Source organism: Dipodomys spectabilis, unplaced genomic scaffold (genome assembly GCF_019054845.1).
Source record: "Dipodomys spectabilis isolate Male_0828 unplaced genomic scaffold, ASM1905484v1 ptg000175l, whole genome shotgun sequence".
Lineage (NCBI taxonomy): Eukaryota > Metazoa > Chordata > Mammalia > Rodentia > Heteromyidae > Dipodomys > Dipodomys spectabilis.
The window spans coordinates 7,956,338-7,981,276 of record NW_024870852.1 but is presented as its reverse complement, the minus strand read 5'-3'; the positions used below and the strand labels follow the sequence as shown (position 1 = coordinate 7,981,276).

General features: G+C 47.3%; 1 protein-coding gene across 1 annotated transcript; it reads left to right on the top strand.

Annotated features, from left to right (window-relative positions):
* The first annotated feature begins 2,386 nt into the window (after positions 1-2,386).
* Positions 2,387-20,054, top strand: Tgm6 (transglutaminase 6). Its single transcript, XM_042694651.1, has 12 exons — positions 2,387-2,556; positions 2,964-3,206; positions 3,721-3,839; positions 5,166-5,294; positions 6,649-6,826; positions 7,552-7,690; positions 9,358-9,461; positions 9,537-9,782; positions 10,468-10,809; positions 17,788-17,942; positions 18,187-18,320; positions 19,901-20,054. Exons 2-12 carry the CDS (start codon positions 2,999-3,001, stop codon positions 20,052-20,054), a joined length of 1,908 nt encoding a protein of 635 aa, XP_042550585.1. The 5' UTR covers positions 2,387-2,556; positions 2,964-2,998.
* The last annotated feature ends 4,885 nt before the right edge of the window (positions 20,055-24,939 follow it).

Here is a 24,939-nt window from a genome sequence, read left to right as displayed (position 1 = left end):
TTATTCCAAACCTAACAGCTGCTTCTACAAAGGAGAGATAGACTCCATTGGCAAGGACATCTCAGAAGACAATCATCAACACCCCAAACAAGAGGGGCCTTAGGTCATGGTGAGGTAGGAAAGTGATCCTTGGGCCTATATGCTTGGGCAGAATATCATGGGAATAGGAGCACATGCTGAAGGAGAGCTGTTCACCTGATGGCAGACAGAAAGTGAAGGGAAGGATACAGGAAGGAGCCAGAGCAAGCAAGCTATAGACCACATGGGCAGGAGGTTAGGAGGCCTGTCTGACATAGAAGATCTAAGGCTGGAGGAGCAGGGATGGGAGGATTCTGTTGGGTCTTTTGTCCAAAATGAAGGCATTTGGGCAGATCATAAGTAGTCTGTCCAATTTCAATGGGACCTCCAGTGGAGATTTGGGTGCAGGCATGCTTGTAACAAGACAGGAAAGCAGTTTAAGGGAGAAAAGCTCTTCACGCTACAAAGCAGTTCAGGGGATAGCATTAATTACTCTTCTGCACAGCTCAGAGGGATCTTCCCAAGGTACAAGCCAGATTATATCTAGCCCTACTCTAAATTCCTATTGAATTATCATGGCTCTTAGGATAAAGGGAAGACTCTTCACCCCTTTCCAAAGTGTTGGTGGTCTGGACTGTGCCTTCTTTACAGGGCACTTTCTCTTACCTGTCAGAAGTTACCAAGCTCCCTCTGCTCCTGGCACCATGGCTTATGCCTGTAGGCCAGGGCCCCACCAGCCCTGCCTGGTGATCCTGAGCTCCCTACAGCTCTCTTTTGGGAGGACTTTTCAAAGCCTACGCCTAGATTTGTGGTTTAATGCCACTCCCCCCACGAGGCTTTCAACTGCCTCTGTCAGGTCCAGTGTACATTTTATATGTCAGGTCTCCAGCACCCAATATCACACACAACACCTAAATGAATGAGCCCCAGATAGATGGAGGAAAAGGACAGTGTGATTGAAGCCAGGCTTATTATACTCTTCTCCTCTGGGAACACAGTCCATTTCAAGACTCAGCCTCATGTTACCTTCTCAAAGAAGTCTTGTTTATCATCCTTCAGACCACACTGGGCCCTTCTGTCATGTGTCCTTCAATTCCTGTACTCCTCAGTATGTATCAAAATAATAATTAGTCAGGTGGGGCTTTACCCATCCACATGTCACCCCAATAACTACGCTTATTTACCTCCTGCCTTCTAGGGGCCCTCAGGGACCAGAAATTTTCCTCCCAGCAACTGCAGAGGCATCCCTATTCCAAGTCTGCAGAGGGTACAGAGAGATCAGGTAGAAAGTGGCTAAGCCAGTAAATGGGCAAGTCAGGATTTGAACTCATGTCAGCTGCTCCCAAAGTCCCACTGAGTCACCCAGCCTCACCATGCTCTCATCCACTGAAAGTGGCTCTGTCTCTCCTGTTCACCAATATACTTCCAGCACCTGGCAAAGAGAATGTATAGTAGTACATCATCACCAGTGTCAGATTTACTGTATGCAAATTAAAATTTATTTCTAACTCCAAAGTGGATTTTCTTGGCACTTTCTTGGTCATTCACAAATATGCCGTAGAAAAGGGGGGAGGGGAGCCCTACTTTCATATTCCCAAATGAAGTTAAATAGGCACTGCTCTGACTTCAGGTTTCTGTTTTCATGCGTAAGTAAATATCCTTTCTTGGTTCATTTTAAACCATGCTTTTTATATTTCTGTGCTTTTTTGGGGGGAGGGGGTGATTTCACAGCTTACAACAGCCCTGGAGCATAGGATGTCAGGGTTGTCTAGTGCTCTTAAGTGTAAGAAAAGTTGTCTAAGTGCTCCAAAGCTGTGTGGTGCCTTGCAGGGAACTGTGTGTGTTTTCAAGAAATTTTACTCAGGGGTGAATTACAGTGGTGTTGGTAACAGCGAGTTCAATGGCAAACTGACAATGCATACTGACTAAAGTGTCTTTAAACAAAAACACAAAAAGTTATATATTGGTGGGTTAATAATTAAGTTTGGACCCCAGAATTGCAAGGACCTACCCCTTGTGTTTTGCTTGCAGACAACCCATTCAGACTTTGCTAATTCAGTGTTTGCAGGGGCTTTAAAGACCTGGCTCTGATGGCTCAGGCCTATAATCCTAGCAACTGAGGAGGTTGAGATCTGAGGATAACAGTTCAAAGCCAGCCCAAGCAGGAAAGTCCATGCAACTTTTATTTACAATTAATCACACACACACACACACACACACACACACACACAAAGATGGTAACTATTACAAATAATGAGAATCAAAAGCAGATGATAAAGTGTTAGGATGAACCACAACCAGCAAGAGGAAGCATGGGAGAACCAGCCAGGCATCAGCTCACCTTCCTGTCCTCTGCCTTCATAGGGATCAGAGTCACCAAGGTGGACTGGCAGCGGTCTGGGAATGGTGCCGCCCACCATACCCAGGAGTACCCTTGCCCAGAGCTGGTGGTTCGCAGGGGCCAGCTGTTCAAACTCACCCTGGATTTAAGTGGAGACCTGGACAGTGAGGAGGCCCTCGTATTCACAGTGGAGACAGGTAACTGGGCTCACCAGCACCCCCTACAGGTGGGTAGTAGAAGAGCTGTGTCTTAAGATCTAAGACACTGGTCAGCAGCCCAGGCTTAAAGGAAAGCCAGCCTCTGCTGGTGGGCTGAATCTAAAACCCTGAAGGCATCTGATATTAGGAATCCAGGACTCTGGAGCTTTTGGAGCCCAAGATCATCTTTCCTTTCCCGGACAGTTGTAAGGGAGACTTTGGGCATTGTCACTTTCTCCTGGTCCTAGAGAATGGCTGGAGTCAGGACTGACAGGGGAATCTTCTGTGCCACTGGCCTGTTTGTACTTATTGGGTCCTTTTCCCCCACTGTCCCCCAGCATTTCAAGAGTGAAGGCTGGGCTTCTCCAAAGAGGCAGTGCCTCCTGATTCTTTCTTCCCTCTGCCAGGGCCCCAGGCATCCGAGGCCCTCCACACCAAAGCCATGTTCCAGACAGCAGAGCTGGAGGTAGGCGATACCTGGACAGCAGCAAAGGGGGAGCAAACAGGGAACACCATGACTGTCAGCCTTGCCAGCCCTCCCAATGCTGTCATCGGCCGCTACCTGCTGAGTGCCAGGCCTTCCTCCCGCCAGAAACACAGTGACCGGAAGCTGGGGGAGTTCATTCTCCTGTTCAACCCTTGGTGCCCAGGTAGGAACTGCAGGGGCCTGATGGCCAGAGAGGCCCAGGAGTGGTGAAGAGCTGGGATTTGGGAATCAGACCAACTCTGCTAAGTTGCTTCCCTCAGCTTGACTCCTATCTGAGCTATGGGACTGCTAAGAGCCTAACTCTTGGGGATATGGTAGGAAACCACAGAGCCAATGCTGTCAAGTACAAAGTCTACCACAAGACCTCAGTAAGGGGCAGTGAGGGTTGGTATGCCCCTTGATGTTTAAGGAGTAGGAGGCTTCTCTTGGCATCAAGGAGGGCCACCCAAAGGGTCAGGACTCACCAAATCCTCATTCCTTGTGTTAGTGGGGAAATATCACCAAGGAAGAGTAGAGCTTGACAGGCTAGCAGCCTGGAGGCTGGCAAACCCCTCCTGCCCCATCCTATCCCAGTCAGCCTCCAGGCTCCATCCTGCAGCTCAGCCCTGTCACAGCCCCTTCCCAGGTGGGCAGGGCCAGGGCCCCAGCCCACACCAGGCCTGATGACTGCTTTTCAGAGGACGATGTATTTCTGGCCTCCGAAGAGGAGAGACAAGAGTATGTGCTCAACGACAGCGGCATCATCTTCCGAGGCGTGGAGAAGCACATTCGAGCCCAGGGCTGGAACTACGGGCAGGTCTCCAGGGGCAGAGACAAACAGGGATAGGGATGGGTCATGGAAAAAGTCAGTGTGAATCTTTTGTCCACTCCTTCCTGGAAGGATGGATGGGGTCCATCCATCCATCCATCCATCCATCCATCCACTCATTATCCATTTGTTGGCTATTCCTGTGCCAGAGCCAATGTTGAACCTTTAGGAAGCGGAGATATTTTGAAGATAGCTTGGAAGTCAGTTCTGTGTAGAATGATAAATCTCCTCAATCATTGCATCTTAAGCCATAGTGTATCTCAGAATCACACAGAGTGCTCCTTAAAACAGACAAGTGAGCTTCTCCCCCCAGAGTCACTGGGCTGAGCAGGTGCAGGGCCAGGCCTGACAATCTACATTTTAATGAGTTTCCAGTGATGCTGATAATTGGGGCCTGGTACTATCCTTTGAGAGTCACTATACTTTGAGAACTCACAGATGTAGAGGGCTGGCTGTCACTTCGATGTTAGTTATAACAGATTGAGGAAAATGAGGGTAGGAGAGATGGAAGCAAAGAGGGTCTCAGAAGAAAGTGAAGGACCCACACATACACCCTGGTGGTTGTGGAAGGTTTCCCAATATTAGGGTTGGGTCTCCAAAGTCAAGCAAGGCCTAGACAGGGAGAGGGAAGAGTTGATGGGTCAACTCCAGGTGGCAGGGAAGTGAGTTCTGGGCTCCCTTCCAGGAAGTGAGGAAGCTGGTACAGATAAGTTAAGGACTTGACCCCTCTCTAGCTGAGGAATCTGCCACTGGCCACTAGTTGAAAGCATTTGGGGCTCAGGGCCTGGGTATAGATGATACACAGGGAAACTGAGATTCCATCTAAAGGCTTACTACTACTCAGCACCCACTTCCTGTTGCCATGGAGACAAGTCAGCTCAGAAGCAACAGTCCTTCCACATTTTCAGAGGGGAAAAAAAAACAAAACCAAATCAAATGTTTAAAATTTTCTCCCAGTTTTTAAGTTTTGTCAACTATTCCAAACATACCTGGCTGAAGATATGTAGGCAAAATGCCTGTCAGTGGGGCAGGTCTGCCTCAAGAATCACAAGGCTTTGTGCCTTTAATGTGAATAGTGGGGAGACTGGGTAGGGGGTTATTGAGAAAGTGAAGGACATGGTCAAGGTCGTGTCTCTGGTTCCCCACGTGACTCCTTGAGGGTTTCTGATGGTTAGGGATGTCTGTGATCTATCTAGGAGGTGAACTAGGGCAAGTTACCCTGCCCACACATACTTTATTAACCAGGTGGGTTGTGTGAGGGTCTGGGATTATGGCAGAGGCATCAGCCTCTGAGCACAGCCTCTCTGGGAGCAGTTTGAAGAGGACATCCTGGACATCTGCCTCTCCATCTTGGACCGAAGCCCTAGTCACCAGAATGACCCAGCCACCGATGTGTCCCACCGCCATGACCCTGTCTATGTCACCAGGATCATCAGTGCCATGGTGAGGACCCCAGACCAACCCCAGACCTACAGCTAGAGAAGATTCTCCCCATTATCCCTGTGTCTTGTTTTATACCCAACCTTGTGGTGAGGAGTTGAGGCAGGGCACTGGGAGCAAGACTTGTCTCTGCTTCAGGATGCTTCAGCTGGGGGTGATGAGTGGGGTAAATGGCTGCAGAGGTCTGAGGCTGTCTGACTAACCTTAGATCTGGGCCCATTGTTCTGGTTGTTCCCTGCTTATCTGAGGCTGTTGGAGTTGGAGCTGTCCAAGGTAGCTTCCACATCCTCCTACAGGCCCCTAGGCTGGCGTGGCTGGAACAGCAGGAACTGGCTAGTCATCATGTGTTCTGTTCTTGCAGCCTCTCCATGTGGCTAGTGTGGGCTTCCTCGAGGCAGAATCACACATAGCAGCTGGCTTCCCCATGCCAGCAATTGTTCCAAGAAAGAAGAAGTAGAAGCTGCCAGCCTTCCAAGCAAAGCCTGGGCCCAGGAAACTGGCCCAGCAACACCTCCACCATTGTCAGAGATTTAAAGAATTCCAGGCCAGCTCAGACTCAAGGGACACAGACCCCTGCCTCCCTGGAGGCCCACTTGAATTGGCAGCTCAAAGGCCTACAGCCAGCCTCTACCTGGTGTAGGAGTTAAGGCCTGGGCTGGGGAGCTGAGATTCCTAAACTAGGCAACACTGTATTTCTCATAGTTAGTGCCCTCAATTCCTCAAGACCTCAGAAACATGGAGGACAGGGGAATTCACAGTGGTGACCAGTCCCTCACAGTAAAGTATTATAACCCAATAGACAATATTATAACAGATGGACAGCCATGCTGGCCCCAAGTCCAAGTGAGCTCATGCAAGCTCACTAAGTGATCTGGACAAATCCCTTCATCCCTCTGAGCTTCAGTTTTCTCATCTGAAAAGGGAGAGAAGACAAGAATAATAAAATGTGTATAGTAGACTTAAAACAGGTTAATTTTAATGTGCAAATGCCAACCGTCTTTGCAATGATGGTGCTACCCAGAACCCCAAAGTATAGAAAACAGGAAGCACCCTGAAGTCATAGATGATTTTAGCAACATAACATGCAATACAGTTGCAAATTATTAATAGCACCCCAAAAAAGTAGGCTAGATTTCTTTGGGGGGTAGGGAACTCTGTGTGTGTATGTGTGTGTGTGTGTGTGTGTGTGTGTGTGTTGAGGATCAATCCCCAGGCCTCAAGAATGCTAACCGCATGATCTACTACTGAGTCACATACCTGCAACCTGAGAAAAGCAGATATTTGAAGACAGCAGAGCCCCCTCCCCTCAACACCCAATTTTCAGGCAATATAAACTAGCCATACCTCCTGTGCCCAGGTGAACAGCAACAACGACCGAGGTGTGGTACAAGGCCAGTGGCAGGGCAAGTATGGCAGCGGCACCAGCCCCCTGCACTGGAGAGGCAGTGTGGCCATTCTGCAGAAGTGGTTCAAGGGCAGGTACAAGCCAGTCAGATATGGCCAGTGCTGGGTCTTCGCTGGAGTCATGTGCACAGGTACCATCAAAGAGGGTCCCTCTCATCAGCCTGGGCCCATGCATGTGCTTATTTACATATATTTGCATATATTTGCATATATTTGCATCTGCTGTAATCAGTCTTCATTCACAAGGAAGAAATGGAAGCCTGATGAATGAATAGAGAAACAGGACTTTTCTTTGTGGGGGGGAAGGGGGTGGAGGGGAAGGGGCTGGGCTTGAACTCAGGACCATACACTATCCCTTGGCTTTTTCACTCAAGGCTAAGCCACAGCAGCAATTCCAGGTTTTTGCTAATTAATCAGAAATAGAAGTCTGTTGGATTTGTCTGTCAGAGCTGTCAATTAAGATTCTCAGATCTCAGCTTCCTGGCTAGCTGGGATTATAGGTGTGTGTCACTGGTATGAACCCTTTATTCTTGACTTTTGATCTTTTCTTTGGCAGAAGTCCATCTCCCTTTGCCTCTAGCTCATTGAGTGGTTTAGGTGGGTTTTATGGTCCCTTAGACTAAAGGTGACATGTGACCCCAAGATCTTGCCAGCCTCAGAGACTATCTAACAAAATGCCCAAAGAATGGTAGTATTTCTGAGGGCAAAGAGTCTTAGCCTTGTCCCCTGGCAAAACAGATGACAGACAAAGACTGAGGGGAGGGAGGAATAGGTAGACCCTTCTGCTGGGGCCAGGTGCCCCTCTCTAGGTCTGGGTCCCGCAGCTCCTCTTACCTCCCAGCCTTCTGCTCTGCAGTCCTCAGGTGTCTGGGGATTGCAACCCGGGTGGTGTCCAACTTCAACTCGGCCCATGACACTGACAAGAACCTGAGTGTGGACAAGTATGTGGACTCCTTTGGGCGCACCCTGGAGGACCTGACAGAAGACAGCATGTGGTAGGTCCCAGGGCACGGTGACTCCAGGCTGAGGTTAGAGGCTGCTCTGCCCAGCCCAGCCCAGCTCCAAATGCTCCATTCTCTTTCTTCTCCTCATATAGACATTTATTTCTTTTTTATTTCTTTTTTTTTGGGGGGGGTCCGGTAGTGGGGCCTGAACTCTGGGCCTGGGCGCTGTCCCTCAGCTCTTCAGCTCAAGGCTAGCGCTCTACCACTTGAGCCACAGCACCACTTCCGGCTTTTTTCTTTTTGTTTATGTGGTGCTGGGGAATCAAACCCAGGGCCTCAGGCATGCAAGGCAAGCAGTCTACCACTGAGCCACCTTCCCAGCCCCTAGACATTAATTTCTATATGGGGTTTCTGTCACCACTCTGGTTGGCAGGCTCACCCCTCTTGACCCCAAATACTTCTCAAGACATCTTTTTTTTTTCATGGCTTGGCACCAGTGGCTCACACCTGTAATCCTAGCTACTCAGGAGGCTGAGGTCTGAGGATCATAGTTTGAAGCCAGCCCTGACAGGGAAGTCCATGAGACTCTTATCTCCAATTAAAAAAAAAAATCTGGAAGTAGAGCTGTGGCTTAAGTGATTGAGCACCAGCCATGAATGTAAAAGCTAAGGGACAGCACCCAGGCCCTGAGTTCAAGCTCCAGTACTACCATACACACAGAAAGAGAGAGCAAGCAAGCGAGAGAGAGAGAGAGAGAGAATATTTTTCCAAAGACAGAGACTTCCCCAAGAGGAATTCTGATGACCTATATGATGCCAATCAAGTCAAACAAAGCAAGAGTTGGATCTCCCTCTACTGCTTTCTTCCTGTGTGACCTTGGGCTAGTAAATATCACTTCCTGGTCTTACATTCTCACCATGAACATAGGAAGTTGAAAATAAATGGGGGGGAGGATTGGGGGGGGGGGGCGGGGGGAGGCTGGGAAGGGATGTGAAGGGTAAACAAAGGAGGAGGCTGCAATGCTTGATAAGAAATGTACTCATTATCTTGCCCATGTAATTGTAACCCCTCCGTACAGTATGTTCACAATAAAAAATAAAAATTAAAAAAAAAGAAAAAGAAAATAAATGGGGAACTCTTTCCCAGGGGTTACTCTACGTTTGTCATAGCCCAGAGATATACACATTACATTCTTCAAACACACTAAGCTTTTCTTCTTGCTTCTCAACTTTTGCACCTGCCATTCCTCCTGCCAGAAACATTGGTCCCTTCATCCCTCCTCTGGTTGGCTCTTGTATAGTATTTAGATCTCACCTTCAATGTCATTTACTTAGAGTGAGGCCTCCAGCAGTGAAGAACTAGCACACAGCCCTCCTTTTCTTCACAACATTTGTTGTCGCTTGCACTTATTCTGTCTGCTAGCTTAACACTGCCTGTGTCTCTCCCCTTTGTGAGAATGTAGGCTGCCTGGAAGCAAGAATCCACTCTTATTTGCAATAGCTTTTCTGCTATCTTAAAAAGGAATGTGTTTGTTATATACACACATGCATGTATACACACAAACATGTATGTGAGTGGCAGGTGTTTATCAATAAGATTGAGTGACAGCACAACGTTCATGCCAAGTTGAGATCCATCCCCTGGTCTAGGGCAGGGCCTCTCTCCTTCAGGCCTCTGCTCACCTGTGGCCTCTGCTCACCATCATCTCCATGTGGCAGGAATTTCCATGTGTGGAATGAGAGCTGGTTTGCACGGCAGGACCTGGGTTCCTCTTACAATGGCTGGCAGGTTCTGGATGCCACGCCCCAGGAGGAGAGTGAAGGTAAGACTCTGGAGGCGGGCCCCAGATCCTGCAGTTCCTCCCCAATATGGCTCACATCCACCTTTTCTCTCCCAGGTGTGTTTCAGTGTGGCCCAGCCTCTGTTACTGCTATTCGAGAGGGCGATGTGCACCTGGCCCACGACAGCCCCTTTGTGTTCGCGGAGGTCAATGCGGACTACATCACCTGGCTGTGGCATGAGGATGATGAGAAGCGGGAGCGGGTCTATTCGGACACCAAAAAGATCGGGAGGTGCATCAGCACCAAGGCTGTGGGCAGCGACTCCCGTGTGGACATCACCAGCCTCTACAAGTACCCTGAAGGTAAGGACCACATGGAAGCCTTTATCAATTTCCCCAGGATGACTGGTGGGCTGCAGGCGGCCTGGGGCTGGATCCTCTCTAGAATGTTAAGGTGAGGATCACAGCTGGAATCATACCTCCACTTCTGGCTTTTTGCTGGTTAATTGGAAGTAAGAGACTCTCTTTGATGTATCTGTCCTGGCTGGCTTTTAACCTCAGATCTCAGCCACCTGAGGCTAAGATTTACAGCCTCAGGATTACAGGCATGAGCTACAAGCACTGTACCTCCACTGTTTCCAAATCAATAGAACATTCCCTTCAGATTCAGTTCAGAGCTTGTCCCTCCTCTCCTCCTGAGCAAAACTACTGCAGTGATCCCCTCCCACCCCCCAAGGTTGCTGGAAGAGGGGACTGGTCTGCTCCAGACACCTCCTCCTGGGGAGGAGCGTGAGGTCTTGACTGGCTGTCTCCATTAGAGCTTCCCTGTTTGAGTCTCTCTCCTGCTTAGATAAACTAAGGCTCCGTAAGACAGGTAAGCAGAGCTCCCTCAGGGAATACAAAGCCTACTTCCTCCTCTGTGGCCAGTCCCACTGCTTACCAGTCAGCCCCTTCTTGTTGCTGGCCTAACGTTGATACATGGAAGGCTGGGCGGAGGCAGGGGGAGGGCCGCCGCCGCTGTGATGGCTGCGTTGGCCGTGTCCCGCAGGGTCCCGGAAGGAGCGGCAGGTGTACAGCAAGGCGGTGAAGAAGCTGCTGAGCGTGGAGGCCTCGGGCCGCAGGACCCGCATCCGCAGGGCCGGCGGGCGCGGCCTCTGGCGTGAGGACCTCCTGGAGCCCGCCACCAAGCCCAGCATCGCGGGCAAGTTCAAGGTGCTGGAGCCGCTGGCGCTGGGCCACGACCTGAGGCTGGCTCTGTGCTTGGCCAACCTCACCGCGCGGGCGCAGCGGGTCCGAGTGAACATCAGCGGAGCCACCATCCTCTACACGCGCCGGCCGGTGGCCGAGATCCTGCACGAATCCCACACCGTGAGGCTGGGACCGCAGGAAGGTGAGCCCGGGCCTGGCCTGGCCTGGCCTGGTGGGACCTGGCAGTCCACCCCCTTTGCGGGGGCATGGAGAGGGGTGGGAATGGGGATGGGGACGGAGTGTCGTTCATTCTGGGAGGAAGGGTGCTCGGTGCTCCAGGCCTTGCCCTTCGTCCCTACTTTACAGAAGGGGAAACTGGGGCCTGGAAATCATGATCACTCCGTCTACGATTTTAGGACAATAAAAGCCCACAAATCACCTGGTAGTAGCAAAATGGCCTGAGGGGGAGGTGATTTGTAGTCAGCCCCTACATCATCCCAATTAGTCGGCTCCCGGCAGCCCCATAGTGTGCGGTGTGCTAAGGGTGACCTTTCTAAAATCCAAAAACACGCCTGGAGTCCATCGGGCTCCAGATACCCTGCCTCAGCAGCTGCTCCGTAGGAACTGTTCACTGAGTGCTGATGTGTGCCAAGCCATCCTGAGAACTCAGAGGGGAGGAGAGGCAGGACCCGCAGCCGCTCACGGGTCCCAGGGGTGGCTCCATCCTGCCAACGAGGAGAAAAGGCCTGTCCAAAGTCACAGAGTTGATGCAAGGCATACAGAAGGCACACCCAAGTCCCCCGGCCAAGGTCGGGGCAGGGCAAGGGCAGAGGCCTCAGCTGGCCCAGCCACTACAGGCTGTGCAGTAAGGCCACTGTAAAGGTCATTCATGCTTGGTGTGGAAGCCATGCCCTAGGGACAGTTGTCTAAAATCCATCCTCAGAACTTCATCCCAACAAGAAATGGTCCCGGGCCTTAGGAAGGATTTTGTATATTTTAACTAACTTTATTGGTTTTGTGCTAATATATGAAGAGTTTTGTTTTTGTTTGTTTCATGATCTTTAAACACATAGCACTTCATGTATGATGTACTGAATGGGTCTCCTCTTCATAGCTTTTCTTTGCTCTGTGTGTCTATCTGTATATATGTACATATGAAGAAAGAAGTATAGATATGTATAATAAGCCCATTTTATTTACAAGTTTATTACATGCTAGTTTTTTTAACTTTTTAATTTCTTGCCAGTCCTGAGGCTTGAACCCAGGGCCTGGGCACTGTCCCCAAGCTTCTTTTGCTCAAGGCTAGCACTCTACCACTTGAGCCACAGCACCACTTCTGGCTTTTTCTGTTTATGTGGTACTGAGGAACCCAGTGCTTCATGCATGCTAGGCAAGCACTTTACCACTAAGCCATATTCCCAGCCCCTACTACATGCAGTTTTGACCAAGCGTGGTCAAAAACTAAACTTAAAAATCGAAAGGAATTCCAGAACAACATGCTTGATTCCCACACACACTTCACAGCTTGGCTGACGGGAAGATGCTCCCAGCCCCGCCTTATCATCAGTTGTATTTAAACCACTGTGTGACCTGCTGAGTATTCCCTGCCCTTAATTCTGTGAAAGTCTGTCTCCCAAAAAGCAAATGATGTCTAAAGAGCAGGGTAAAAGTGAATGTGCTTCATTTAAGTAAAAAATCTGAGATCTGTTGTAAGGTGGAAGTTGAGTGGCATTATGGGAAAAATAAATCAAGAATTGGCAGTACAGAGCTGAACTTGGCATTCTGGGCATGGGTGGATTTTCCTCAGCTTAGTCTCCATGGATCCATGAACCTGGGGATACTAAAGTCTACAGTGTATGTGCATGCACATGTGTGTTTCTTCGTGTCTCTTCAGTTATCTCTCTCTCTATGTGTGTGTGTATATACATATGTATATTTCTCCTCACTTTCTATAACTTTTTATTTATCTCTGTTTCTCTGTATATATGTCTCTATCTCTGTCTCTCCAAGTCTTTCTATATGTCTATATTTACTGCTGACTCTATTCATCTCTATATGTCTTTATAGACTAGATAGATAGATAGATAGATAGATATTCTCTCTGTACTATTTATCTATGTCTTCTTTCTCATACCATCTAAACTCTAAAGATTCAGTGAACAAAGTTGAATTGCAGTTGCTCCTCTAGACCAATTCCTGGCAAGTGCACTTTATGAGTTTTGACAGGGATGAAAACACATGAAGGAGGTGCCACACATTTTTTTTAGCTCTTTGTGTCATTTTCTGTCACAAAATCTAAATCACAGAATAACACTTCATAATAAAATATTAATTAACATTCACTTTCCCCTGGCTTTTGGCAATTTTTTCATGTTGAAAGTAATACATATTCATTAAAGATTTCAAAAGCCAAAGAGAAAAATTGCCTGTGATCTTACCACCCACCTCCAAACTGTTAGCAAGTTTCCTTCCAACTTTTAATGCCTATTTGCTTTTTGAAAAACATAGCTCTAGTTAAATATTGCAGATACATTCACTGGTGCCCTACTCTTCTTGCATCGTAATTTAAATATTTTATAAGCTCTTTATAGATACAATGTAATTTGATAACCAATGTTTAAATAAATATATAGTGATTTATTTTTTAATCTTTTGAGTAGTTACCAGAACATTGCTATTAAAAACAACACTAAAGTAAATATCTTGCCAGAAAAATACTTTTTTTTTGGTCCCATCCTGGGGCTTGAACTCAGGGACTAGGCACTGTCTCGCGCTTTTTTGCTTGAAGTTAGCACTCTACCACTTGAGCTACAACTCCACTTTCAGGATTTTTTGGTAGTTTGTTGGAGATAAGAGTTTCACAGACTTTCCTGCCCCAGCTGGCTTTGAGCCATCAATGCCCAGCCAAAAAAAAAAAAACTCTTTTTTTTTCTTCTGGATTTTGGGCTATGTTCTTAGAATAGATTCACAATGATGGAATTCGTGAGCCAAATTAGTTATTAAAATATGTCATTTATTAAAATATGTAACTTACTTCTTAATGAATAGGCCGTATTTTAGTTGTTAAGTTTTTGAAATATGTCATTTATTAAAATATGTAACTTACTTCTTAATTAATAAGCCGTATTTTAGGTGTTAAGTTTTTGTTTGATGGTACTGGGGTTTGAACTCAGGGCCTATCAAGAGGAAAGAACAGAGAGTTCCCATCTCCCCTCTCTACCCACTCTTCTCTGATTAATATTTCCCATTTGTGCTACAATTGATGAGCCAGCACCGTGTCATTGCTTTTAGCCAAAATCCAAAGCCAACATTATAATTTCAATCTCAATGTTGTATATTCTCTGGGTTTTGAACATGTGTAGCATGTAGTTGCTATTAGAGTCATACAAAACAATGTCACCACCCTCATAGTGTCATCTTCAGTGTTTTGCCTGACCTTCCTGCCTCCCTTCCTACCTCCCTACCTCACTTTCACTCTCCTTTCTTTCCTCTGTCAGAGCATCTCCAGCCAACCACTGACCTTTCAACTATGTCCATGGTTTGTCTCTTCTGGAATCATAGTTGGAATCATATAGTTTATCACCTTTTCAGGGTGGTTTCTCTTCCTCAGCACTATGTACTTAGGAACCTCCCATGTTTTGCTTGTCCACTGAGATCTCATTTTCTTTCACCCCTGAGTAGTATTCCATTATGTGGACATACTGTTTTGTCTATTCATCTTGACAGTCTCCAACTTGGAGCAGTTAGAAATCAAGCTACTTTAAGTGGCTGTATGAGTCCATTTTGTGCTACTACAGTGAAATAGTTAGGGCAGCCAGGTGCCCTAAGTAATCCTGTAATCACACCTGTAATCCTAGCTATTCAGGAGGCCGAGATCTGAGGATGGCAGTTCAAAGCCAAAGGAAAGTCTGTGAGACCCTTATCTACAATTAGTCATAGAAAAAGCCAGAAGTATTGATGTAGTTCAAGTGGCCAGAAGTATTGCTGTAGTTCAAGTGTTAGCTTTGAGCAAAAGGAGCTTAGGGACAACCCAGATCCACAGTTCAAGACGCAGGACTAACAAAAAAGAAAAGAAAAAGAAAAAAAGAAGTACCTAAGACAGGATAACTTTATAAAGGAATGAGGTTTAGAGATGGAGAAGATAGCTCAGAGGCAGAGTGTATCTCTAGCATGTAAAAGGTCTTGGATTTGATACAGAGAGAGAGACAGAGAGAAAGAGACAGAGACAGAGAGATAGTTATCTAACTCACAGTTGTGCAAGCTGAAAATCCAAATAGCATGTCATAGGCTCTGACAAGCAAAGGCCCCTGACAAATGACTGGGCATATGTTCGCAGGAAAGATTATATCTCAGAAGAAGGAAGCAAGAGACACTGGTTTCCCACCGTGTCTTTCAAGAACATATATCCCCTAAGGAATACCCTGAATCCCCAGCTCTGAAGGCCCCACCATCTCCCAATACTGTCACCATGGAAACCAAGCCTCCAATACATAAACAGACAAACCAAAAGAATATCCACGTGTGGAGGTTTGCAGGGGCATAAGTTTTCCATTTGTTTGTATAGAGAGAAGGGATGTCAATGTTGAGGTCATATCGTAAGAGCAGGTTTCATTACAAAGGACCTAACAAGCTCTCTTCCATTATGGCTGCCTTCCATCATGGCTGCCTTCCATCATGGCTGCCTTCCATCATGGCTGCCCTCCATAGTTTCTGTTCTCCAGTGATACTGCCCAGCTCTGGATGCTGTGTGCTTTAGATTCTTGCCATTCTCGCAAGTATGTCATTGTGTCTCGTTGTTGTTCTACTTTTCAGTTCCCTAATGAAGTATGATGTTGAGCATCTTTTCATATGCTTATTTAGCATCTGTCTTTCTTCTTGGAAGAAGCATCTAGATCTTTTTGCTCATTTTTTAATTGGGTGGCTTGTTGTTTTATTGTTGTGTTTTAGGAAGTCTTTGTATACTTCAAATAATAGTCTTTAATCTGACATGTCTTTTTGTAAATATTGTCTCCCCAGGTCTGTGTCTGACCTCATTCTCTTTTGTAAGGCAGAGTTTTTAATTTGTGTGTGTGTGTGTGTGCGCACAGACGAGCACACTCAAATCCTGGGGCTTGAACTCAGGGCCTAGGAGATGTCCCTGAGCCTTTTGTGCTCAAGGCTAATGCTGTATTTTATATAATGCTCCACTTCTGGCTTTTTTTGTGGTTAATTGGAGATGAGTCTCACGGACTTGCCTACCTGGGCTGACTGCCACTGATGACTGGCCAGATTTTTTAATTTTAATAAAATCTTTTTCATCATTTTTCCCTTCATGAATCATGCTGATATAAGAAAGTGACTTTTTATATTAATCCTTTATCTTATTAGACCTTTCTATAATCAATAGTTTGGATAATCACTGTCAATTCCTTTGGATTTCCTACATATAAGCAAATGTGTTATTAGTGAACAGACTTTTAATTCCTTTTTTCCCAATCCTTTATTTTTTTTCTCCTGTCTTTTTTTTGCCATTCGTGGGGCTTGAACTCAGGACTTAGGTGCTGTCCCTGCTGAGTTTTTTTGCTCAAGGTTAGTACGCTAATGCTTTGAGACACAGCTCCACTTCCAGTTTTCTGGTAGTTAATTGAAGATAAGAGTCTCATGACTTTCCTGCCCAGGCTGGCTTCAAACTATGGTCCTCAGATCTCCGCCTCCTGAGTAGCTAGAATTACAGGCAGGAGCCGCCGGTATCCAGCTTCCTTTCCTGTCTTATTGCACTAGCTAGGAATTCCAACATGAAAAGGAACAGCAAGAGGGAATATCCTTACTATGATCCTGGTCTTGGAGAGAGTTTCTAACTTCTCACCATTAAGTTTGAAGTTTGCTGTAGGTCTTTTGTTATTCTTTATCAAATCAAAGATGTCCCTTTCCTTTCTGTCCCTAGTCTCCCAAGAGCTCTTATCATGGATGGATGCTGGATTTTGTCAGATTCCTTTTCTGCATCTATTGTGAGAGCTGTGTGCTTTTTCTTCTATTGATTCTATGGGTACATTGATTGACTTTCAGTATTGAACTAGCCTTGCACATCTGAAGTAAATCCCGCTTTGCTTATGGTATACAATTCATTGATGGATTCAATTTGTAAGAATTTTGTTGAGGACTTTACATCTTTGTTCATGAGAGATAATCATCCATAGTTTCCTTGTCATCTTTCCATGATTTTGGTGCTAAAGTAATACAGCTTCATGGGCTGAGTTTGGAAATATTCCTTACTTCCAGCTTCTGGAAAGGACTTTAGAGAATTTGTATAATTTCTTCTTCAAATACTTGGCAAAGTTCTCTAGTAAACCCATCAGGGCTTGCTGCTTTCTGTTTTGGAAAGTCATTAGTTATGGATTATATTTCTTTCTTTCCTTATCTGTTGATTTTGATAGAGTGAGTGAGTGCTGGCACTGAGGTTTGAATCCAGGGTTTTTACTCAGCTGGAACTCTACTATTTGAACCATGCCTCCAACCCTGGTTTTTGCTGGTTGATTAGAGATAGAGTCACCCAGATGTTTCCACTGGGGCAAGCTTCAAACTGCAATCTTCAGATCTCAGCCTTCTGAATTTCTATGCATGAGCCATCTGCACCCAGCGATATTATATTTCTTTGTGTGCATTTGAACCAAGTATATCTTTCAAGGAAATTTCCTGTGTCAAATTGGAGGGCATATGCTTGTCCATCACATTCCTTTATTATCTGTTATATACAGAAGATCTGTGGTGATGTCCCTTCTTGTATTTCTGATACTAATGATGTGTATTTCTTAACTGAGCCTAGCTAGAAGCCCATTGCTTTTACTGATTTTTTTTTCAAAGAATCAATTTGAGGTTTTGTTGATTTTCTTTGATTCCTGCTTTCAGTGAACATTGATATCTGTTCTAATTTGTTCTCATTCCCTTTGTTCTGTTTATAATGGGTTTAACTTTTCCAGGTTGGCAAAAATAGAAGTTTCGATTATTAATTGAAAATCTACCTTCTCTTCTTCTACATTTGTATTCAATGATAAAAATTGTCCTGTAACATCAGGTATGGTGGCTCACATCTGTCATTTTAGCTACCAGGGAAGCAAAGATTGAGAGGATTATAGTCCAAGGCCAGCTTAGCTGGATACCATGAAGAAGAAGGTCAAGCCCCAACTCCCATCTCTGCTTTCAGAGAAGAAGATACCAGTGGCAATATCTTACTCTCAGTACAAAGCAGACCTGACAGATGACAAGAAGATCCTATTGGCCGCCATGTGCTTTGTCACCAAAGGAGAGAAACTGCTGGTGGAGAAGGACATTACTCTGGAGGACTTCATCACCATCAAGGTGACTTCGTCCACATCCACCATGCTGTTCCTAGCAGAGCTCAGGATGGGTGTCCTTGTCACCGGCTTCCTCTCGAGGGTGGAGAGGATGTGGAGGCAAGGGACGGCTGTGACAGTGATGCTGTCATGGGATAGGTGGAGGCAGGGGACACAAATGATGCTCCACCCTCTGGCAGAGCCAGGACCATGGCTTTCATGGGGTGATGGAAGGACTCGGGGTGACTCAGTGCTGCTACTCCCCTCAGGTGCTGGGGCCTGCCGTGGTGGGAGTGGCTGTGGCAGTGGAGGTGATGGTGGTCAACCCCCTCTTGGAGGGAGCGAAGGACTGTGTGCTGATGGTGGAGGGCAGTGGCCTGCTCCAAGGACAGCTCAGCATTGAGTAAGTATGTGGTGGGGAGGCCCACCAGGAGAGCCCACACAGACACAGAGTGCAGCCCATAGAAAGTCTTTATTACTAGCAGGCCAGGACTACAATGGGCAGCCCTGAGTTCCCTTTGAGGGCCACTTTTAAGCAAAACTTTACGTCCTTGTTTGTTCAGGGGTGGAAAGTCCTTAACAGTTCTTTCCTGCAGGTGCAAGCCAAGTAGGAAGTTACAGAAGCATAAGTTAGACAATGCTGTAAGCAAGGGCAGCATGACCCGTTCCTATGATTGTCTCTATGGTTGTTACCTAGGAACATAATCAGAAAAATGGCAACATATATCGTTAAATGTCAAACTATAAGGAACTAGTCTCATGGGTGGGGGTGCAGTCCTTTCTTTAAGATGGAGTCACAAAAGCAAAATGGAGTTACAGAGGCTTAAGAGTAAGCTCTAAGACAGTAAGTTTTGATAAGCCCTATCACAAGAGCCAGCCAGGGAATGGGAGAGAGAGAGAGGGGCCACCTACCTAGGTGAAGGCCAGACAGGAACAAGTCCACTGCCCACACAGATCAGCCTTCGCCTTTAAGCATCACCTAGCCACCGACTTACCCATCACTCTCTCCCTCATCGGCTCTCTCTCCTTCATCACTCTTTTGGTTTATTTGTTTTTGTTTCTTGTTTGTTTGGTTTGGGTTTTTGGTTTCTCACCTCGCGGCACAGAGGGCTCACATAGCCCAGACTGGCCTAAGACTCGCCATCGTCCTGCCTCTGCTTTCCAAGTACTGGGATTCCAAGAATGCGCCACCACACCCGACTTCATTACTCTTTCATCACGTTTCACTCCCTCATTCTCTCACCTGTTTATTCCTCTACCCAACTCCATTTTGACTGGATCGTTCATCCACTCATTCATTCTCATGCTTGCATTTACAAAGGAATGGGCTTCAGGAAGATAGTGTTGTACATGTATCACATGTACTTCGATCATATTTACCCCCTCACACACTCTTGTTCCCCTTGCTCTGGTCTTCCACACATACTCATGCCTTATTTCTCATGGTTTTATTAGCATCAGTGAATGGTGCCAGGGCTTTTCACTTTGACCTACAGTCACACAGTGCTCCTCGATCAGCCTCACCCCTCCAACGCTCTTCTCCGGCATCCCCCTCCTCCCTCCCCTCCTTTAACTTGCTCACTTACTCATTTGCTTATGCATTCATTCCCTTTCTCACACGTTCCAGTCATGCACGGCCTCATTTACATGGTCAGTCACTCACCGATTCACTTCCATTATTCACTTTCTGCTCATGCAATCCTGAGCCACATGTAAATTGTTGAGAAGGGAGTTGGCCCTTCCCCTGAGAAGAGTATGATTTGGGCAAACAGGGGACCCCCAGCTTAAGTCCAAAGGATCCAAGGTAGCTTTTGAATGAGAGTGAGGTAGGGACGGGGTGGGGTGAGGCTGGAAACACATGATGAAATGTGAATGGTAAGTCACAATGTGACCTTGGCCTTGAGGGTTCCTGAGGAGCCATGGACTGGCCGACCAGACTCAGGAGAGAGGACTGACGCTCTTTCCCCTTGCTTGTGTCTCCAGTGTGCCCATCCTGGAGCCCCAGGAGAGAGCCTTGGTCCAGTTCAACATCACCCCCTCCAAGAGTGGCCCGAGGCAGCTGCAGGTGGACCTCGTCAGCCCCCACTTCCCAGACATCAAGGGCTTTGTGATCGTCCACGTGGCCACAGCCAAGTGATGGGCCACATGGGGCTGAAAGGAGGATGTGGCCCCCTGATCCTCCTGTCCATCTCTCTGTCTCTCCCATGTAGGAGCCAGGAGCCCTGAGTTGGTCCTGCTTCAGTCTCTATCCTACTCTGTGAGTTTAGGCAAGTCCCTTTCCTCTTGGGCCTCAGTTTCCCCATCTGTGAAATGAGGTGTTAGGTTCAGTAACCCTTACCCTTCTGGACAAATGGCTTGATGTAGGAACCTAGAGATCCTCTGTTTTTTCTTTCACCAGCTGTGAGGCTGGCACACCAAGCATCCAAGGAGCCCTAGTCCTCCCACTTCTGCCACCTCTGGCCAGCTCACTTACCTCTCCTCACTTCTCTCCCAGCTCTCCAAGTGCCCTAACCACATCCAGATCCCAGACTCCTGCCCCAGGCCTGACTGGCAGCCCAAAATGTTAGCGCTGGAACCTGAACATCCCCATAAACTCCCCGCAGAGCAAGAGGAGCTTGCCAAGAATACAGGCAGAGTCAGAGGCCTGCCATTCATCCCATTACAATGCTACCCCCAAAGTCATGTTTCTAAAAGCCAGGATATTTTTAAGCAGTGGGAGATTTTCCCTCAATAGAGACAAGTTCTCTGCATCTCAGGGCCTTCAGCTGCTTGAAAACAGTTGAAGACGACAAAGGAGGGACACCAGACTGGACTGTATTCTCCTAAAACCAACAGCCCCACGTCTGATCTGCCTAGCTAAAGCCACTGTTTCTTTCTTTGGAAAGCAGAACAACACTGACTTTTGCAAAACATCTCCAGCAGCCTGCACTCTGCCAATCACGAGCTTGGATTCAAGTCAGAACCCAGGATAAAGCAGCCACCACCAGCCTTGAAGATGATGGTGATAGCTAGGCAGTGCCGCTCTGAAATGGTCTACACAATAAAAGAATTAAAATCTGTATCACAAGTTAGGAGATCTGAATGACAGCGACAACACAACTGACAGCAATTCAAAGAATAATCAGTGTACAAGGTTTTCGCCGAGAGAGTCAGGCAAAGACATGGACAAGCGTGTGATGGACGGTCTTTGTGGCCCCTTGTGTGGGCACTTCTCTAGTGATTTCGCAGGATGTGGGGATGACACTTGGCAACCAAATGAGTGGGAGTGTTTAGAATCAGGCCCTTGGGTTGCCTTGGTTCCAGGACACCACACACACACACACACACACACACACACACACACACACACACACACACAAACACACACACACGCACGCGCACACACACACACACACACACACACACGCACGCACACACACACACACACACACACACACGCACGCACGCACCTTCCCAAACTAGGTTTTTGGTCTGGGTCCCAGATTACAAGGGCAACCATAGATTGCCTTATGACAGGCAGACATTTCTTTGGGGCTGGAGTCAACAGGCCTTAAACCACTAATAAATGGAACCCTCCAGCAGGTAGCTCATGGTGTGGCCCCACACTCCCCACTCTTCCAGCATGTGCTTGTCTTCTTCAAGGTTACCTGCTCTAGCTGATTTTTCCAGGAAGCCAATTCTGAAGAAGTTGTATCCAGGTGACAGCCTCAAAGGACCCCATAAGCAGCTCCAGTGATGAAACTGTGAGGTGTGTGTGTGTGTGTGTGTGCGCGCGCATGAGGAAAGTAGCTAAAGACTACAAGGGCCACCTGCCAGCTAGCTATTTCCTGTTCAACTCTCCTACCCTTGACACCTCTCAGCTGAGCTGAAGTAGCACTTTTTAAGAGGAACAAACTGACCCCACAGGTTAGCTCAGCCTGGCAGAAAGCAGTGGCTAACTCAGCAGCCAATCAGAGGGCACTGGCTGGGGGTGAGAAAGGAGAGAGGACAGCTCAGAGGTCTAGCCTTGGAAGAATTGTGCAGACTCAGATTACCTGTGGCCAGCAGGATAGAAACGGGTAGTTCAAGACTGAGAACATACAGGCTCACGCATGTAATCCTCGCTGCCCTGGAGGCTGAGATCTGAGGATCACCGTTTAGAGCCAGCCCTGGTAAACAATTCCAAAAGACTCTTATATCCAACTAATCAGCAAGTAGCGAGAAGTGGAAGTATGGCTCTAGTGGTAGAGTGCCAGCCTTGAACAAAAAAAAGTCAAGCAAGAGTGTGAGGCCCTGAGTTCAAGCCCCAGTACCAGCACCAAAAAGAAAAGAAAAGGCTGAAAAAGACTTGGGCTTGGAATTGACTTGGCTGGTTATGGTTATGAGGACCCCAAAGGATGCTAGCAATAGGCTTTACATGAGGTTCCCCATTCTTCCGCTAAGTCACTTTGGTTCCTTAAACACAATCTAAACATCCACAGGAGCACTGGACACTGCACTGGGTGGTGGGGGGTTGGGGAGGGTGCTCCAGTTTCTGGAACTTGCTTGGCAAGCTTTCCCATCAAGGCCTAGAGTAGGTATTTTAGGCCTTGCCATCTACAAGATCTCTTGTAGTTGCTGAATTCTGCTTCTATAGTGTTGAAGCTGTCATCATGTGTAAACAGATGTGTATGGATGTGTTTCAATAAAACTTTATTTACACGAACATGCAGTAGGCTGAGTTTTAATCTGGGGTCAAACAAATAGTGTCATTGACCCCCAAACAGAGTCATATCTCAGAGCTGGGCTGCCTCATGACCCTGAGGCTAAAGCAAACAGTTCTTTAACCTTGTTTTACACCAAGTTGTGGCTCCTGCCATGTTGAATCCTGACTTCAGATGGATAAAGACAATTCTGTCCATACAGTGCCCTGACCCCAAACTAATCTCTCTGAAGCCCTACTGAAACTGACCTCAAGATCCTGAGCCCACACTCCAGTCCAGTCCTGATCTCTGACTGAATTCTGATCTCAGACTGAACCTGAACCACATGCCCAGACCTGACCTCACTCAGACCCAGCTAGACCTGGCTGTGGGCCTCCACTTTTGGATTTTCTATCTAGATCTGAGCTTCTGAAGTGGGACCCACATCCCAGCCCCTCGACCTGTCCTGTCTTCTGGGACGAGTACTCTCTCCTTCCTTTCCCTTTGAGGACATTGGGTAGAAACACTGGAGAGGCATGACAAATGCCTTGTCCCTCTGTCCCAGGTGAGAATCTTCATTCACAGCCCCGGCCTCATAGAGCCTCTGATCTGGTCTTCCTGCCGTTCTTCCTCTAGTCACTTAGCCTCACCTGTTTCTCAGGAAGCCAATCCTGAAGTGGAGCCTAGGGTACAGAATACGGACTGAAGAGTGACCTGGGGACGATGCCAGGGGCCGGGGATGAAGGGAAGTGAGGTGAGCAATTGCACAGGAATGATGCATGATGCATCGGAATCCCACCAGCAGCTGTGGAGCTGGAATGGGCTGGGCAGAAAGGACTGGACCTGTCACTGATTTGCCCAGAAAAGGGTGTGACTTTGGGCAAGAACTCACCACAGCAGGGACGTCCCTGAATCAGATGGCAGCCTGAGTGAGGCTATCTGCTGGCAGCACCTCACCAGCTGGAACAAGCCCCACACTGCGGGGGTCTGGACTGGGTCCCCAGGCCCCACTCTGCACTCATCACCTCCCAGGACAGGACAGCAACACAAGGTCCTCACAGGGACCCCTCCAGCTAGGGAAGACAGAGATTAATCATGACATTTTTGAAAGCTGTAGAGAGCTGGGGGTGTGGATCTGCTGTTCAGGACCCAGCTAGCAAGTGGGAGGTCCTGAGTTCAATCCCCAGTACGGCCAAAAAGAAACAAACAGAAAATAAAAAGATATGGAAAGCAAAATGAGAAAGTAAACAAGTAAATAAATTCTTCCCTCCCCCCCCCAAAGCTATTAAATTTAGGGATGCCAACAACAAAATAAAAGTGACAGCCTCAGGAGAGGACCATACATGCATCACTAGGAGCAAGTCAGAATTCAAACTGCAAATTTTGAAGTACAATCTCTACTAAATACATGTGGCTTTCACACTGAGGTAAAGTCAAATAATCCTAAATCAAGCAGGTAAATAACTGTCTATCCTAAACTGAATCTCTGACCCCTCTGTCCTCTCTTAACAGAAAGGAAAACTCTCAGCTCCTCAGGTCAAAAACTCTTTGTCCTATTTTTCCCCATCAAAACCTCACAAAACCTAGCTGCAAGTGATCGCCATTTTCCCAGAATCCATCTGTCTCCCACTACCACCATCACTAGTCCGATTCACACCTATCAGTTCCGGTTTGGAACTGTGGGCACCCTGCTTCTGCTCCTGTCTCCACCCTGCCCCTTCTCCTCCAAGCAGTCAGAAGGACACTTTCAGTTTGTGAGTTACAAAATATCATTCCTTTGTTCAAGTCCCTTCCATGGGTGCCCCATCCCATTGAAAGTGAAATGAAGTTTCCTTCAGAGCCCAGGGCTCCTCTCTGACTTCTCCTCCTCGTATCTCACTTGTTCCTTTATACCAGGAGATCTCTTACCAGTCAGGGTCTACTCATGAGACAAAAGCATGTGGCAATGTGTATGGGGAAACATACCTTCAGGAAATGGTTGTGAGCTGGGATCATGGCTCAAGTGGTAGAGCCCAGGCATATAAATGTTTTTCATATGAGGGGGTAGGAACAATTGCAGGTTAGCTAGGAAGAAATAGAGAACACCAAAGAAACCAGGAATGGCAGATTTTAGGAGTCCCTAGGGTTGAGGCAGAGTCTAAAGAAGAGCACCTTCCCTGCCTGCCCTGAGCAAGGTGGACTCAAGATTTGCTGGAAAGAGCATACTTTGGCTCCCTAGAGGACAGAGAAGCCACCGTGCTGCCTCACTAACAGAATTTGCTAGAATCTGCCCCCCAGGTACCAGAGAAAGCCCTTCCTGGAATATCTTCCTCAGAGGAAGCTACTGAGGGCTGAGGGCTGCTATGCCCTGCAAACGCCATC